This window comes from Perca flavescens, chromosome 7, assembly GCF_004354835.1.
Source record: "Perca flavescens isolate YP-PL-M2 chromosome 7, PFLA_1.0, whole genome shotgun sequence".
Lineage (NCBI taxonomy): Eukaryota > Metazoa > Chordata > Actinopteri > Perciformes > Percidae > Perca > Perca flavescens.
Window position 1 is genome coordinate 30,214,281 of NC_041337.1, and position 18,990 is coordinate 30,233,270.

Consider the following 18,990-nt stretch of genomic DNA (forward strand, 5'->3'; position numbering starts at 1 on the left):
TGACTTTCTCAACGAATACCTTTATGATGAAAAAAAAAGAAGATTTACTGTATTTAAAGTCTTGATTTGTGTGAGAAATCCAATCCTTAAGATGAAGAACCATAATGTCCATCTATGATTTATTAATAATTTAAAATATTGCTAATGACTTTGAGTTTGTGTGTTGTGTACATTCATTGCTTCAGAAAGCAGATTATTGATACTCCTGGTACAGTGATGAGAGTCGAGACTCGCAATACAGCGGCAAGTCCATAACTAAACATTCAAAACACTTCAACACTGACTTGAATGGCTCTTCATCTAAGGACTTTCAAATGTGAGGAATTTAAAGGAGTACCCCATCGCAGCTTTACAGAACCTAACATCTCTGGGAGATTCTCAACTGTACATACTTAACAATGTAAATAGCATTACTGCTGACAAAAACAGGCGACAACAAAACCTCATCTGACTCTAATGCATTCGAGTATAGTATTTATAACCTGGTTTCAGTGTTCCTTGTGCCAGAAGAGCATCAGAGTTTGTGCAAATCCATTGTGTTTATATGACTCCTCACTACTGATTCGGTGGGATTAGACAAATGGGAATAAAATGGATATCTTTGCTGGATATTCCACAGAAAAGTAGGGGGCTGTGAATCAAAGTGATTGTTGTATTACAATTTTTTTGACACAAAAAAAACCCGCTTTCCCTGCATCAACCCGGCCACAAAACAAGCCTTCTATTGTAGTATTCCACCCTACAGCATATAGTAAAACGTTTAATTGCTGAACTGAATTGCAGCTGTCCAAGTCAGACTTAGAAATCACATTTTTTTGTCTGAGTTCACTCACTTGTACTACCCTTTTACCAGTGTGCAGTTTACTCCAGTATAAGGTTCCAGCATACAGTGATCAGTTTACTCTACAGATGTCTTAAGACCGTGTGAATATGGCTGTATGAGTCGGCCTTCTCTCAGAGGGAAGCCCCAAGTGCTGCATTGTGCCAAGGTGATGTCACTTATTTGCTTTTTTGAATAAGCTTGTATAAGTCATAGGAATTATAAATGTGACAAAATCACAGCACATAACCCCCCAAACAAAGACAAAGGTCCTTAAAGACGACTGAATCACCTCAAATTGTTTCCTCTGTAACATGGGTATTAGTCAGCAGAATATACTGTGACTTGGTGTCCTACCATTGAATCCTTTCACCCATGTTAGATATACACGTTTATCTTATTATGAGGGGGCCGTAGCCAGGATTTTAGAAATACTGAGAGATTAAGAGTCCAAGTCCCGCCAAGGCACAGCCCCATCCCCCTGATGAAAGTAGCCTAAAAGTAGCCAAACTGAAATATACTGGGTCTCATGCAAGAACATTTTAAAATATGACTTCTTTTTCTGTAAGGTTTGTCATAGGAGTGTTCCACGACAGATTAAGCAAGTTGTAAATATCATCCTGATGAGTGCCACCTATTCATGAGGAGGTGAACGATAGTGAGCGTCATCAGCATAACCAGTCAACCCTAACCCCAAACCCTTTTAACCCAAAACTCTAACCCTTGTAACAAAAACCCCTAACCCTTTTAACCCAAACCCTTAACTCTTTTAACCCAAACCTAACCCAAATCGCAAAAATGTTACCAATGAGTAAAAAGAATGATCTCACGTTCAAGTTCTGCCATTGGAAATCAGTGGACAAAAAACATATTTAGCAGTTTCAGTATGGTCATATTATAAGAGACCCAAAAAACTAAATTAGCTGCCAACAATGTCGCATTAGACCAGAGCCGTACTGTACAGTGGTGTAGTCTAATGTATTGTAGTGGGTATACTGTACTGTATACATATCGGCCTATATATAAGGGCCAGAATCTGCCTTTGGGGAAGGGTGAGAGGGGCATATCATAGTGGGGGGTCTGGGTGTCCTCCCCCAGGGAAGTTTTGAGCGTCAGCAAACTTCTTTTTCTGCATTTGGATACGCTTTAGTGCACCAATTTACGGTGGAAATACCTTTATTTAGCCTATGCGAAGAAAAAGAACACAGATGACGATTCAAAATATATAAAAAATATAATGGAAAGTATGTTGTTGCGTGTCATTGGGCATTTTTAAATGGGTATATGGAAATCCTGGAGCTTTCTTAGTGGGTATACTGTGTATACCTGCGTATCACGTAGAATACACCACTGGTACTGTGAAAGAAATACAGTAAAGATAGAATTGTTCGACAGGAAGTGAGATGCAGAAAAAAAGAAGAAAAAATATGTCTATCGTCTCAGTAAACTGGCAAGGGATATTTTTATTTTTATTGATTTCAGCAACATATTTGAACTTGTTATTCATTAAAATGAAGGCATTATAATTTGTGGTATCTCGTAAATTTAGTTTGTGCTTGAAATGGAATTTATGAATTAATTTTAGAATTGAAAAATCCTTCTGTCCATACTGTACCAATGATTCTTGCATGCCCATTGAATCTAATAAAACTAGAATTAGCCTAAAATAGCCACCATGTGGTACAGTAATAACATAACACAAAATAATGTCAAAGTAATATCAAAATAATATTATTTATGTAGCATTGTGACATGCCACCGATACCACCCGGATAATTGTTGCTCCAACAACAATGTACCTTGATGTAGCACTCCAGACAAAGCCACTAGTGTCAGTGGTTGAGATCAAAACCCTTAAGACATGAATTATTTTCTGACACGTTTGTCACAGTGATCCCTGCTACACCAGCAACATAATAGTTCTAATTTCTACAGGACATTTCGAATGCGACAACCCAGAGGTGATCGGCTTGCCACACCTAATAGGACAACTCATGTGATAACCAGGGAGATACTGTAGTTATGCGTTTCCTGTTTTTATTCGTATGAACGTACGCTGCTTTGAAAAAAAAATTGGCACCTGCTCCATTAATATGAAAATATATATGAAAGGGCATTCTTTACTAGGTTTGATGGCATTGCCAGTATGAGGTCTGTAACTCATCATTGTACCCTTGAGCACAGTTATGGCCTCTGAAGGCTATAGCCACTTCATATGTCTGCATCAATGACCTTGATTCCCATGATATCAGTGAAGTATGATTCTAATATGTCAATGTCTAACATGACAAGCTGCGGTTGCACAGTACGATAGAGTAGGCTGCTGTAATCCAGAGCACCATGGGGCTCTTATCCCTCACAGAGCAGCACTTCAGGCTGCCACACTGTAACTGAACCTCATAAGGCACAAAACCTGGGGCCGAGTCATCGTATGAGTCAAGAATGAAATTAGTAATAAAAGCACACTGTTAATTGTTTCATTTGAGAAATTGGCGTGCTTTGCCCATTTGGTGGAGTGGATGGGAAACGATCATACTGTAAACCCTGAGACGTGATGGAATCCATTGTATTGAACAATTCAACCACAAAAGGTGATCTGTGTTCTACAGCAGTTTATCTAACGGGCGACATCACAGTGAAAATACAATTTTCAATTTCACTGTATTTAACTATAATCCATTGTACACTTTGTTAGGGATGCACTACTAACACAAGTACGGAACCTAAAATATCAGACACCACCGTTACTTTTAAAAACAATGTAGCTGTTACAACATCAGAAACATAAGACATTAACTTTACATGTGATGCACCAGGCTGCTTTCATTCACTGTTCATATTTATACCTATGAAAAGTCATGCACTCATATCATTCGTATACAACCCACATAATCGGGAGACAGGACATGCAGGGCTGCAGGAGGAGTGGATGGACGGGTCAAACCAAAACAGTACTTTCACCCAGGAGGCACATACGTCAAGTTGGGTAACAATTACTTTAACCCAAAACACAATCTTTTCCTAGACCTAACCAAGTAGTTTTGTTGCCTAAACTGCAAGGGCTTGCGCAGGCCCAATGATCGCTCGTGTTGCTGGGCATTCGTAGGATAACGCACAAAGAAATTGTGCATAACTTTTCAAAGATATCATACGAACAGTTGTATGACGATACATTAAATAGAATTATGTAATGGGTTAATGTAAGGTAAGATACCTAATTTCAGCCAGATATTGGCCTAGTGAGGTATCCTGAATTGGTTTTTGGTGCATCCCTACACTAAATACATATAATGAGCAGATAGCTAGATGTGTAGTGTGTTTTTCAGAACAGTAGCTAGCTAACTCTCAGGAAGCTGTGAACACAGTACTGTATTAAAGGCTTATTATGGAAATGAACAAACAAACAAGTCGGACGAAAGCATTTTTAGTCAATGCTCTTGTGATGCTGTCATCGGCCAAATGAAATTACTTCACAGAGGCCCTTGTGAGTAAAGTTTCAGTTTGATACATTTATTTACAACAGTACTACTCTGGGTTTCCAAGCTGGGCCTTTAAGACAATATGAAAACAGCCCTTATGCTGAATCTAATGATGCTGTCCATGCAGGTTCTGCACAGACCTTAGCCTACATCTATCAACCATCTTAGGTTAGGAGTGGTGGGCCTTCATTCAAGAAAAATGTTCACTTTAACCTTGAAGTAACTGCGCAAGCATTTCAAAGAAATACAAAAGAAAACATGTAAACGGTATCTACAGACCTCATCTATTCGGCATTGCAAGAAATATGTTTTGATATGTACATGATCATTTGAGAAAATTAGTGCACTTGCTGAGACATTAGCATGGTGATTTTGTTTTTTATATCTAATGGTATAAATGGCGGTGGCGGTAATGTCTCTCATATAGTATATATTGTGATTCAGACATCGTGCATCTCTTATTTGGGAATTCTTTCACGGGCCCAGGATATACTTTGACAAATCTACGAAAACGGAAATAACAAAGAAAAAAAGCCCTGAGGCCTTAGCGGTCACGTCAGGCTTCCTAGCATCATTACCTGTGTGATCATTGGTCTGGTCTACTCTCCGGGTACTCCTGTTCCTGAGGACTTGATGATGAACTGAAAAATACCTTAAACAAGGAACTGACAATACCTTAACCCTGATGAGCACATATTTGTACCACTCCAGGTGCCTCTAAGAACTCTTGATTTAATTCAGATGTGGTGCAGAACCAGCAAAACAAGTAGTGACACTGTAGTGTTTTTTCTACTAAAGACTACAAACTCTGACTGAACCCTGAAGCTAGATGGGTTTGACTGCAGATTTGAGGTCAATTCAGTTTCAAGTCGAACAATTCAAACTAAAATAGTTACGTTTTTTTTACTCAATTCGCAGAAACATTTTGATATGTATAACAAAAAATAGCACTTGATTTTCCTTTTTTTTTAAGTTTAATTGGACTCCAAAGCTGAATTCACCTCAATCTTGAAATACTGAATCACATAAAGATGTGAAAAAGAACGAAAAGCTAATAAAAAAGGACTGAGTTGATAAGAAGTCATTTCCAATCTCTAGCAGCAAACACAATGTTTGTTGACTTTGTAAATGTTATTGATATGTCAATGATTTCACCATGGTTTTTAATCATGCAATATCATGTATAAAGACATAATGTTGGGGGGGTGGGACGGGTCGGGGGCAAAGATGAATACTGTCCAGTGACTTATATTATGATAATAGTTTACTTTCTGTTAACTCCTGAAATGCAGATGTTGCCAAAATACCAACAACTATCATGTGTTAACATGAAGAAAAAAAAAAAGAAATAATCTGTTTTTGTTTTGTATTACAAAAGAATGATATACTATTTGTCAAGTACTTCTGATGAGATCTTTGTTTTGTGTTAACTGCAGACTCTTTCCTTTCTGTTATGGTTTACTTTCTATGTATTTTGGTATGATGTATGATGATTGTTGTTCTGTCACATCAGACTTAACATCTCAGATTCAATTTTGATTGACTAATGGATGACTGCTTGTTGAAATGTCAACACCCAAAAATGTATAAAAGTCTATTTATAAAGTTGCTTGATCGTGGACAAGTGGACAGAGTCTGAAAGAGGCTTGTTGCTTTTCATGAATTATGACATGCTGATTTTGATTTGAAAATTATAAGGTCTAATTAATTCCTATTTGTGAATAGTATTTCAACTCACCATGATGACAATTTCTGTTATTGAAACACATTTTGAGAAGGTCGAATAAAAATATTTTACATTCAAAAACATGATCCTGCCTGAATCAATGAATCATGTGGATTTAAAGCAAAGCGATGTACACTGTTGTGGTACATACTGCTTTATATTGTTTTCTACCACAAAAAAGGTCCTGATGCCAGTATCCACCATCATACACAAAGTTGTGGTTGAAACAGGACTAGTTATGTAATTAAGAGCCAAACCAGAGCATCCAGTTCTGCTGGAGTGTTGAGGGTGAGTCACACAACCAAAAATATCACACAGGGCCTTTGCACACAGATGCGCACTAAGAGGGTGGCATAGCCTGAGACCTCCTGTGACTTGAGAATCCGCAGCTTGTAACAGTAAGTACCTGTAATTCATCAGCGGGTTCATCCTCTGTGTGGTCTGCTTTCAGCAACCACACTGGTCACCCAGCAGGGTTATTTATTGAATTCTGTTTCTATTGAAAATCTACTTGGAACTGTAAAGCAGGATGAGACTTAGATACCACAAGGCTGGCTTCACTAAAGTACAAAGTTCTACTTTTAGAAACCTCAAACGTTTCACTGCCATTTAGGTTTGGAACTGACATTTAAGCAAGTTAATTCTTCGCCTGGGCCCAAACCAATTACCATCAAAGCACAACATACTACAGCCAAATGATACAGTATAGAATTTCAGCATTGACATCAAGTACACATACATTGCAAATGCGATTAGGCCCACCATGGTACATGGTATGTTTTGTGTGTACTGTATTTTTTATCATAATCTTAGGGGGAAGGTCCGGACCATGGTTAATGTTTTTTTTAACATTGTATACATTATCTGGTTAGTTTCGGTTTCACATTGCAATTATGCAAGCGCAATAAAGAACTATACATGACATACCTACAGTACATCCTGTTGTCATCATCTACATTAACTATGTTTCCGATACTTGCATACCCTGTTTACACATGGTTATTTTGAAAAACGTAGAAATTTCCCTTCATTTGTGCCCTTCTTTTACACGCAAACGGAGAATTCACCTCTGAAAACGATTATTTCTGTTTTGCATATTATTGCATGTAAACTGAGACAAATGGAGGTTTAGGCAGCCGAGTAAGTGAGGAAGAGAAGAGAGAGGAAGTGATTCGTTGCTGTTGTTGCTATTTTCTGATTGGCTAACGTGGGCTTGAGCTTCTCGTTGCACTGCCACCTACAGGTTTTGCATGCTCTGGACGGCATTTACGGCATATATACACGGGTATGTATAAACAAACATTTTTCTGAAAACTGACAGCTGTGCACGATGTTATTTTTGAAAACGGAGAGGTTGAAATGTCAGTTTTTTGAGCAGTAATTTATTGCTTTGTGGATGGGCTTCCCCATCCTCTTATCCTCTCTCTAGTGTCTGAGGTTTTGTGAGTTTTTTCCAATTGACTCCTGCTCTCCCTGTGCTACTGCGGCTTATTTTTTTTTGCTGCGTTGTTGAGAAGCATGACACAGGAACTTTACTTGGGGATCGAGGAGCTACAGCATTTATTTAGAGACAAACTGACACCTAAACTGTACATTTACTACCACTTAACTGCTAATTTATTATCTGAGCTCCTCCACCATCACTCTCGCTCTTATTTTGATCCACCACACACTCGATTATCTACATTAAGCACTGAGCTATTCCTTATAGGAGCTTCCCTACTCAACATGACGATAGCGGAGAGATAGACAGAACTTCCTGTAATTGGTGCGATGGTCTGAACCATCCAAACACTCAAAACGAATTCCAGACCATGATTCAAGTTGATCCTGACCGAAACTACCTCTTTTTGACATACCAAGATTTGGCTGTTTGGTCCAAGGGAGGGTCTACACCTGTAATTTTGGTTTGAACCAAACTGAAAGGTCTAAAGGTCCGGAAAAAAACTCACCAAACGAGGTAGGTGTGAAAATACAACAGTCTCTCTAATCTGACACTTTAAATTAGCCTGATTTTTTACATTTTGGTTACTGGTTTCACATGCACACACTGCCTGCATGGTATATAATCAACCACAATAATCCAGAGCATAATTATTTGTTTAGTATACGTAATGAAACTAAACTAAGAGTCTACAGCCATGCTTGTGGCTTTGTGAGGCTGCACTTAGGCTGAGCTAAATGCTAACTTCAGCATGCTTTCATGATCACAATGACAATACTAACATGCTGATGTTTAGCTGGTATAATGTTTCCCATATTCACCATCTGAATTCAATGTGTTCGCATGGGGGTCATCCCTATGTTCCCTCAGCCCTGTGTTCCCTCATTTCTATTAAATTTCCCATGCATCTCTCCCCCCCCCGTTCGTATTTTATGTTTTGGATATGTGACCTTGTATTCATTGGGCAGTAAAACTGATCATCTTGGTTTAGCGGTTAGGGTTAGGGTTTGAGCTGAGGGAGCATAGGGTTGAAGGAACATAGACACGCTCCCTCAGCATGCTAACATTTACTAATTAGCACTAAACATAAAGCCGAGGCTGATGGGAATGTTATTATTTTTGCAAGTGTTTGGTCATAAAATCAAAGTATTGAAAAAAGTATAACTTTGAACTGATGGTCACCAACAGTGCTGTATTGTAATTCAGTGTAAGGGGGTTTGCACCAAATTTCATAGGAAACCACTGGATTGTTGTTGAGATATTTCACTTAAAACGTTGACCTTATGGTGACTTATGGAAAAAAAGTCAAGGGACCACAAAAGTCAGTAGGATTCATCATTTGAGAAATATGAATGTCAGTTAAAGATTTCATTGCAATACATCAAATATTTGTTGAGATACTTCACTCTATATCAAATTAAAGCTGATTGGCAAAGCAATTCATAAATTCCTTCCAAATAGAGCTACAGATGTTAAAAACCGTGAATGCATGCTAAAATTTTATAAGCTTCTTCTTGGATTGCAATTTATGTTGTTAAAAACACTGGGGCAAAGTCAATTTAACAGCTAAGTCACCGAAGCAGTTGTTGATCTACAGTAGTGGGTTTTTGTAGGTTAGAGGAGGTGTGAAATGAGGGTAATAGAAAAGCTTTTGACTAATGGCTCCACACCTTGTCATGGCATTGTGATCAGTGGTTTGGGAATCTGTGTGGTCCTTCTCCGCTGCTCTCAGTCCCACTTGACCTACCACGCTGCAAACACTCCAGAGGCAAAACCCCTTTCACTTGTTTACAGCCAACCTACCACAGTCAGCCTCGCTCATGAAACTGTTTTTTTGACCTACCACACCGTTTGACAGCCATTTATCAAGATATTGAACTTAGAATTCCACTCTGCGACTACGCTGCTAGAATGTCTGTTCAATTCCTCAAAAATGGGGATCAACAATGCTGGGGTTTCAGAAATACAGCATGTGCATCTTCCATAACAAGTGGTCATGGGATCTGGGTACAAATACAATTAATTTCTAAAGTCTTTCAGAAATCCATACAAGAAGGAGGGCCACTCCTGTTTCAGTCACAAATGTTCAAAACAAATACAGGCACAATGTATTGTCCAGTCTGCAGCAAAAGGTTTTAATAGTAAACACATATGCCAAGACAATTTACGTCACTATTTGGCTGTTACATCACGTCAAGTCTATATACGTAAAGGGCCTGAGGCATTATGTTTGAACAACAATGATACCATTTATGTATGTAATTCATTCAATAATTTGAAATCATGAGAACAGATCTAATATGTCAAACAAACACTAATTCATAATAGTAATACCTGCTTCAAGTTAATGAAAAAGGACTTGCACGTCTGTGACCAGGACCCAAACTCCAGTTTCCTGCATGAAAGGCAACCAACTTCCACACCCTCCTCTACAGTGCAGTACTGAACATTAGCATTGGACTTAAATCATGAAGTGCATTGTCTTCAAACATGGACGTAATTCTTTGGAAACTGGTCACACCATGCAAGTTTTAGAATCTCTGTTTCACTAATATGTGTTCCCTATAGAAAACCGGACCACCTGAAAAACCGATAGACAAGAAGAACATGCAAAGTCTGCACAGAAAAGTGTCCAGCAGTACCGGTTATGTAAAAAAAAAGAACTTCTTGCTGTGTGAGCCACTACTAACCACCGTGCCATCGAACACCGTGAAACTGTTCCTGTGTGACTAAAGGGTTGAGGTGAAGGAAGTGGTGGTTCTAGCAGGAGCCCCGCGGCCACCACAAGTTCCTTCCAGTCCCTTGATGTCCTGTTTGTTTTCTCTTTTGTCAGAGCATGGTGTGTCGACTGGTTACTGGCCAGAGGCTGTCAGGAAGGAAGAGACTGACCACAAACTGTCCTGCGGTCAGTCACACATGCAGTAAGATCTGCCTGTGTGTGTGTGTGTGTGTGTGTGTGTCCCATATAGATACAGCAGTTTTCCCTCTATAGGTCTATATTGTTGACATATCTATTGTATCTACACCTCTACGTAACTTCTTGACCTTGCCCTCAAATATTTGAGCTATTTTTCCAGATGTCAGACTACATCTACAAAGTATATACAGCAAAAACTTTTTTGGTAACATTGTGGTCTTTAATTCATGCTATATGTACTGCAGCATATGTAAACAGTTTAGAGCAGAAACATGTCCTGTTCAAACCATAACACTCTCGTCATTTCCTTATTCTGTCTGAATATCAGATTCAGTCAGTATACAGCAACATAGAATACATCTCCAAATGCTATGTTGCCCGGAATACAAGGCAAATAGATTTTGAAGTTTGGAATGTTTTTCATGCAGTTTTGAGGTTTCAGAATGCAGTTCTGTGATCATTTGGCTTGAACCAATTTTCTTCGCACAAAGGACAATGTCAGCACAAAGAGTTGTTTTTTGACAATGTCAGCATGTCATGAAAATAGGTTTAGCTTCATAGTCAGCATCTGTGTATCGGGAGGTGGTGTTGGGGGTGATAGAAAGACGAGGGAAGGAGAATGTGTAAGTTAAAGATAAAATGAGGTTAGATGGTAAACAGGCTGACAAAAGATGTGGCCACCAATGCACCGATCGACTGTCCTGTTTGAGTGCCGGCCATCCTTTCACCCACGCAGCCTTGACGCAAGCAAGTGAGGGCCAAAGGTAATATTTAGGAACGCATGGGTACACGGCTAAACTCCAAACACACCTCGCTCTGAAACAAAAGTTGGACTCTGGAAAGAAACCAGGGAACTAAACATGTGGAGATGCTTTTTTTTTTTTTTTCTCTCTCTCTCTCTCTCTCTCTCTCTCTCTCTCTCTCTCTCTCTCTCTCTCTCTCTCTCCCCAGTAGTGATGTGAGACTATAAATATTAGCCAGTGTACTGGGCCATCACAACGACTTTACTGGACACGTAATATAAGAATTAAACTAGTGATACCACCAAAAGTCAGAAATAGTTTTTAAAAACAAAAACTTTATTTTTATTTAACAATGTTACATTCAAAAAGTAAAATTCATGGATGCTCTCTATTGCTGGTGTTTGCTTCCTGCTTGCCCCTCATCCTTCTGTTGAGCAACGGATACTCAGAAGCCTCTGTATACCACATAAAAGGTAAGAACTACTTCTGCTTCCCTGTAGAATTATTACTCAAAATCATGTGTTTGTACGCCCCAGCCCAGTCCCGAGGTTGCTACTTTATGGCCACAGAGCATAAATCAATGCTTGTGACCTTAGCCATTAAACCAACCCCAACTGGCTGGCTGCAGACTTGGTCATCTATACGCAGACCTTGCATTCAGCCCTGTGGGGCTCTTCACAGCAGATCAGCGTGTTCCTATTGATCCCATTCTCAAGGTGACTGACATATACCCCATGAGGACAGCTCCTGCAAACCTGCAGAAATGGGAGGATAATTCACTGTGGATGCTAGATTTAGACATGTGCCTAACCCCTTGCAGCAGGGCTTTCTGTATGTTGCCATGAGGACAGAAATGTTTAGAATCTGCGAAGTTTTGATGTAACCTGTAAACGATGTATGCTTTCAGGTATAGCAGGGTCACGCCTGGAACTGGACAGGAAAAGAATGGAAAGAAACACATTGATATGTCATTGTGGTGCTCATTTCCCTCCACAGGCATGTGTTCATATAAAGACATGCACTACAGACCAGGAGAGTCTTTCCGGAGAGGCTGTGACAAGTGCTTCTGTCATGACTTTGGTTTCTACTGCTTCGCGTGAGTAGATTATTCCCTTCAGGTCATATTAAAAGGTAAAGTAAGTGATGTTAATCCAATACACTTTTTGTCACATTCAGTGATTATATCCTGATGGTCACCTAGCTCTCTATTTCATAGATCAGGTGTTAGTACCCCTGGCTGCGTAAATGGAAAACAAACAGAAAGGAGTGCTTGGCAATTGAGTTCAAATAATTTTCGCAGCATCGCTTACTGCACCTTTAATTGATTTCAATTAGACAAAGCCGTGCTTGTGGGAATTCTGTCATTGTGAATAGTTCTTTCTCCTTCTCCTGACATATGTCTTCTCTGTCCTTCCAGGCCAATGAAGCCCACCTCCTGGCCCAGTAAGTGCCGTCGGATCAGGACAGAGTGTGGTTACACAGTTGTTTATAAAGAAAACCCACGGGTGGAGTGCCGGGCCTACAGCTGGATAGGCTGACGTGCTGGACTTTATTATTTACCTATATTTAAATATGTAGATAATGTATGTTCTACATAGTACATATTGTGTGTATATATATATATATATATATATATATATAGTTTTAGTTCTGGACAGCATAAACCTTGATAATATTATTGTAATGAGTTTTAATGAGGACAAATCAAATCAGACTTTGATGCTTAAGGTCTTAATTGCAAACGGAGAATAAAAGGAGGGGTGACATCTCCATTTAAAAGGTCAAGTCGCCATTATTTGTTGGTTGTCTGTTGCATTTGGTGGTGTTAAATGCAGTCATGTCTTCTAAATGGTATTTTTGATAGTAATTCAAATCAGTACAATACAGTGTTGCATAACAAACAGTGGTCACAGGTTCTGTATATTGCACAGATGTTGAAGCCTTGTTTGGAAAATATTGTTGGGCTATATAAAGCACCAATTTAGTCTGATGGTCAATTTGATCTCATCTGAAATGTACACCTAAAGGCTTTGCTTCAGAACACACACTGTACAGTAGCAAATGTATGTTCGAGAACAGAATCATAACATTTCATATACAGTACTGCATGGTGCAGTGCGATGGAAATTTACTATTTTAGTGCTGGACAGGTAGTGTACAGTGGGTTTATCAGAGCTTTTTCACTGAAAAGTGCTGCCTGCTGCATCTGGAAACTGAGTTGATGAGAGTGTGCTTTGCACGAATGTGGTGGTACCGATTTTCCAGATTTCAGCTGATTGGGAAGAAGCGTGAGAACCAATCACGTAATACAAAAAACATTAATTTGGAAAAACAAATCTCAAATGTGCCTTCACAATTAAAAATGCCTCTGAATTATAATAAAAAAACACTGCAATAATAAAAAAAAGCCTTCTTAAAAAATGACACGGAAACGTGTATAATAGGTCATATCTCCTTGACGCTGTGTCAGCACTGGTGTATTGTCCGGCTATACCGCTTATCTATTCTGGGATAGGGGAAAAACACTCTGGCTTGTTTGTATTTCTTTAATCCAATCACTACTGTCCTGGCTGGCGCTAATCCCCGGATGCAGCTGCGGTTCCATTGAAAAAATAGATGACACAGGTAGTGGAAGGGGAGGGACATCACGCGTGAGAGACGCGCTGGATGTCAGGCTTTATGTAGCCTACATCCATTGATCCAAACTACTATGAAAATAAACCAATAAATTAAATCCTGTGGGAATTAGGTTTATCGTTAGGCCAACTCTTGCACAAATAGCATTAAGATCTGCCTTGATGCAGGTAACCTAGTGCAACATGTTCTTTCATATTCTCAAGGCAGGTTTCAGAATGCTGAAAATCACTTTCATTCAGAAAAACTGAAAATGGCAAAGAAGTCTCGAGGCCTATTGACCTAGTTTCTGGCTGACAATATCTGCTAAAATGAGGATTGCATTAAATCAAGGAAAGATCAGAAAGCCCTGGGTGTGCAATTCCCCACCTCTTTTAAGCCCTAAAGAAAGGGCGTCATCACACCCTGATTGGCCAAGAGCAGAAATACACCAAGTTGCTCTCAATTCTTATTTAGGAGCCAATCCCCGTATGCTGCGCAACAGGTGAACTGAATAACCCTGCAATCAACTCGGGGGGAATTGTGACATCAGCTTAAACAAAATGGGGACAACAAGTACAAAAAAATGAGGAACAGCTACAGGAAAAACAATGACTTAAAAGTGGTTACATGGCAGCATGTATGTCCACTTACACATAGTCAATCCATTGTTAATGTAACAATATTGATTTTTGCAGCTTTAAATATCTGAATTGTTGCTCTGTGAAGGTCTAGAGAACTAATTTAAGTACAGATTGAAAAAAAAATAACTGAAATAAAACATGGGAAATGCATGAGAAATGTTATATGAAGTGAAACATGTTGAAGAAAATGGCACTTACAATTTAAAAAAAACAACATTATGAGGTAAATAAAGTGTCCCTTGTCAGTTTATGGTTATGATTAAAAAAAAACTTTCATGATCTTAATGTTGTGGGTGTTATAATAAAGCATTGTTTGGCAAATGTGTGTGATTTTTGGGCAATAAAAACACAGTTCGCTTAACGTGACTTACTGTATATTTGCACTGCAATTAATCTGGCTGCACATTACACTGTACAAAAGGTAAACAGAAAGAAAAGCAACTTTAAAGTACATACAATGTAAAGCCAATGATGTTTTTTTATCATTTTAATCATTAACATTCACAATGAATAATAACTCTAATCAAAATTTTAGTCAAATTGGCAACTTCCCTTTCAGTGTAGCAAGAGACAATACAGAATTATATCCTCCTCAAAACCGATGCTACTTATACTACTTTTCAATGGCCAAAAAACCCACTTACACCCACTAACATCTGGCTTTTTGCAGTGGTAAAATGTAACAATCAGCTTTCCTTGGAGGAAAGTTTAAGTTTAGTAGAGAAGTTATCATGTGAATGTACAGCAGAGTTTGCAGTTATGTGCAACGTATAGGAAAGCTGCAGAAGGAAAAGTTAACAGCTTTTTTCCAGCGCAATCTTGACATTGGACATGACACACACAAAATAGACATGCATACTCATCTACTGGCAATGGGAAAGGAGTCCATCTGCTATTATTTAGCAGGTTTACTGGTGTTTAAAATACCCACATTTACACACACATTTGGGTAGAAATGGGGTATTATATGACTCAAGGGTCTGACAGTCAATGACTTACAGTAACAAAAAAAAAACCCTGCCTTAGTAGCATTAAGTGCGTAATGGGCTCCAGTGGAAAAGTGCATCCTATTCTCGATCTGGTGTTGAATAAGGACAACAGCACATTCCACAGGAATTTACAAATCATTGAGGGAAATACAAAGAGTCTTCTATATAGCTCCTCGTAGTATAAAAAAAACTCAACATCTGACTGATTGAGTTTAAGGCTGGTGTGTTCAGAAATTGGCCAGGTCGAACTGCTGACAGCATCTGGTTGTGAGGACTGCAGATGGGGACGAGGCCTGTACGGCCTTTAGGAGGCTATCAAGAGGTCAGCCATGGGTGGCGGAGGCACTGTGCAGCAGTGGCCCTCCTCTCCGGATGGTAATCCAACATGCGAAGAAGGAAGTCTGAGAAACCAGTGGCGTCCTCCAAGAAGAAGTGGTATTTCTCCACCAGAACGTCGTAGAGTCTCCAGAACCTCAGTGGACCGACACGACGAAGGTCACCTGGATGACATCATGTAACCAGTATTACACAAAGGATGCTCACAAGTAGCAATTATGAAATGATTTACTAGGAAGATATCAATAAAAGTAATCTCATACTAGCACACATCCATCCATCCATCTATGTCCGCTTATCCGGGGTTGGGTCACGGATGCAGCAGCTCCAGCAGGGAACCCCAAACTTCCCTTTCCTGAGCCACATTAACCAGCTCCTACTGGGGGATCCCGAGGCATTCCCAGGCCAGGTTGGAGATATAATCCCTCCACCTAGTCTTGGGTCTTCCTCGAGGCCTCCTCCCGGCTGGACGTGCCCGGAACACCTCCATAGGGAGACACCCGGGGGGCATCCTTACCAGATACCCAAACCACATCAACTGGCTCCTTTTGACTTAAAGGAGCAGCGGCTCTACTCCGAGTTCCTCACGGATGACTGAGCTTCTCACCCTATATCTAAGGGAGACGCCAGCCACCCTCCTGAGGAAACCCTTTTCGGCCACTTGTACCCTGGATCTCATTCTTTCGGTCATGAGCCAGCCTTCATGACCATAGATGAGGGTAGGAACAAAAATTGACCGGTAGATCGAGAGCTTTGCCTTCTGGCTCAGCTCTCTTTTCGTCCCAACGGTGCGATAAATTGAATGTAATACCGCCCCCGCTGCACCGATTCTCTGACCAATCTCCCGCTCCATTATCCCCTCACTTGCGAACAAGACCCCAAGGTATTTGAACTCCTTCACTTGGGGTAAGGACTTATTCCCTACCTAGAGTAGGCACTCCATCGGTTTCCTGCTGAGAACCATGGCCTCAGATTTAGAGGTGCTGATCCTCATCCCAGCTGCTTCACACTCAGCTGCGAACCGGTTCATTGAGTGCTGAAGGTCATAGGCCGATAATGCCATCAGGACCACATCATCTGCAAAGAGCAGCAATGAGATCCCCAGCCCACCGAACTGCTACCCCTCCCCACCCCGACTACGCCTCGATATCCTGTTCATAAATATTACAAACAGGATTGGTTGGCAGAGGCCAACCCTCACCTGAAATGAGTCTGACTTACTGCCGAGAACCCGGACACAGCTCTCACTTTGGTCATACAGAGATTGGATGGCCCTGAGAAGGGATCCCCCCTCACCCCATACTCCCGCTACACCTCACACAGTATCTCCCGGGGGACCAGGTTATACCCCTTCTCCAGATCCACAAAACACATAGACCGGATCGGCATACTCCCAGGCTCCCTCCAGGATCCTTGCGAGAGTGAAGAGCTGTTCCGTTGTTCCACGACCAGGACGGAATCTGCATTGTTCCTCTTCAACCTGAGGTTTGACTATCGGCCGAACCCTCCTTTCCAGCACCTTGGAGTAGACTTTACCAGGGAGGCTGAGAAGTGTGATACCCCTGTAATTGGCAAACACCCTCTGGTCCCTCTTTTTGAACAGGGGAACCACCACCCCACTCCTTAGGCACTGTCCCAAAAATCAGCCCCTCCACACCCAGAGCTTTCAGCATTTCTGGACGGATCTCATCAATCCCCGGGCCTTTGCTACTGTGAGGTTGACAACAATCCTCCATCACCCCTGCAGCTCTGCCTCTAACATAGAGGGCATATTACTTAGATTTAGGAGTTCCTCAAAGTGGACGAGAGGGAGGCGACCCTCTCGTCCACTGGGGTGAACTCCAACGTAGCGGCGCTCAGCTGGGGGCTTGTGAGAATCCCCACACCCGCCCGGCGCCTCACACACTGGGAAACTCCGGAGAAGAAAAGAGTCCAACCCCTATCCAGGAGTATGGTTCCAGAACCGAGACGTGCATAGAGGTAAGCCCCACCAGATCTAATTGGTGGCGCTCCACATCCCGCACAAGTTCCGTTTCCTTCCCCCACAAAGAGGTGACATTCCACGTCCCCAGAGCCAGCCTCTGCCGCCCGGGTCTGGTCTGTCGAGGCCCCTGACCTTCACTACCACCCGTGTGGCAGTGCACCCGACCCCAGCGGTTCCTCCCACAGGTGGTGGGCCCATGGAATGAGCACATATCTAAAAAGTGAAGTTGCAGACTTACCTCTGCGACTGAAGTACTCGGCAGAGTATTTACCAGAGAAGGCAACAGCTGGTGGGATTTTACCAAGCAGCTCCATGATCTGGGCTATATGGTCTGAGTTGGATTGATAGAACACACACACACACACACACAAATGTACAGTACACATTAGCATACACTGCATCAACAGTTACAATGCAGTCACAGTGTAATCTCATTTAATCCTGTGTCAGTGTTTGTTACGTCTCTGCCATCACCAGCACACTGTACTAACTGACCTTCCTCCAGGGAAATGGACTCGGCAGCTTTGGGTTCAAACAGGGAGTCTCCAGTGAGCAACTCAAAGGCCTAAGAGAATGCAAGAGAAAATTACAGAATGAAATGTGTGGCCAAGTAAGTGTTTATAAAGATGACCAATCCCAACCATTGGATGGATTCCCATGAAATTTGGTGATCCACTGATTTTACATGGCACATGATTGTGATAAGTGTTTACAAAATCCTAACAATAAAAAAGAATGTAATACTGTCACACAGATATCTTTACACCTTTCATTCCCACAATATGGTAATTCCTGCAGATAAAGGTTGCCAAAAATGTTCTGACACCACCCTCTGGCCAATTATTACATTTGCTTCACCAAAGATGCTAATGTTTGGTGTACTATATAATTATGAAGGTTACATTTGGAGGGTTCCTCAAGGCTCAATGTTAGGCTTGCTATTGTTTCTTTGGTTATTAAATAATATAGCCTGTTCCAAAATGAACATTCCTGATTAATTATTTCTTATTAGTTATTTGCAGATGATACAAATTGATTCTAATCTTCTGAGAAAAGTCCTTTTTCCATTCGATTGTCATGCAAACTTTTGAAATGTTGCAATAAGACATTTTCTTTTCCATCAAATGGTTTGGGGCGAATGAACTAGGCTACAGTGTAGTTTTGTTAAAGTTTGGCACTATGAGCTACGCATGGCTGTAATCTGTCAGTAAACAGGCGGAGTAGAAGAAGTAGAAGTTGCTAACCAGAAACAAGACAAGATGCATTGGCCATCCAACCCATCTATGAGAGACAAA

General features: G+C 40.7%; 1 protein-coding gene across 5 annotated transcripts in view; it reads right to left on the reverse strand.

Annotated features, from left to right (window-relative positions):
* si:ch211-220i18.4 (SRSF protein kinase 3) overlaps positions 1 to 18,990 on the reverse strand; it is a 32,301-nt gene that overhangs the window by 596 nt on the left and 12,715 nt on the right. For 3 of the 5 annotated variants that reach the window (XM_028582389.1, XM_028582388.1, XM_028582386.1), the window contains 3 exons: positions 18,191 to 18,260; positions 17,934 to 18,026; positions 14,744 to 15,875 (listed from right to left, as the gene is read on the reverse strand). In XM_028582389.1, coding sequence (XP_028438190.1) covers positions 15,691 to 15,875; positions 17,934 to 18,026; positions 18,191 to 18,260 — 348 coding nt within the window. In that variant the 3' untranslated portion in view covers positions 14,744 to 15,690. Of the gene's footprint in view, positions 1 to 11,288; positions 11,885 to 14,743; positions 15,876 to 17,933; positions 18,027 to 18,190; positions 18,261 to 18,990 lie in introns of those variants that run through there. The other 2 variants (XM_028582390.1, XM_028582391.1) reach the window with 2 other exon arrangements.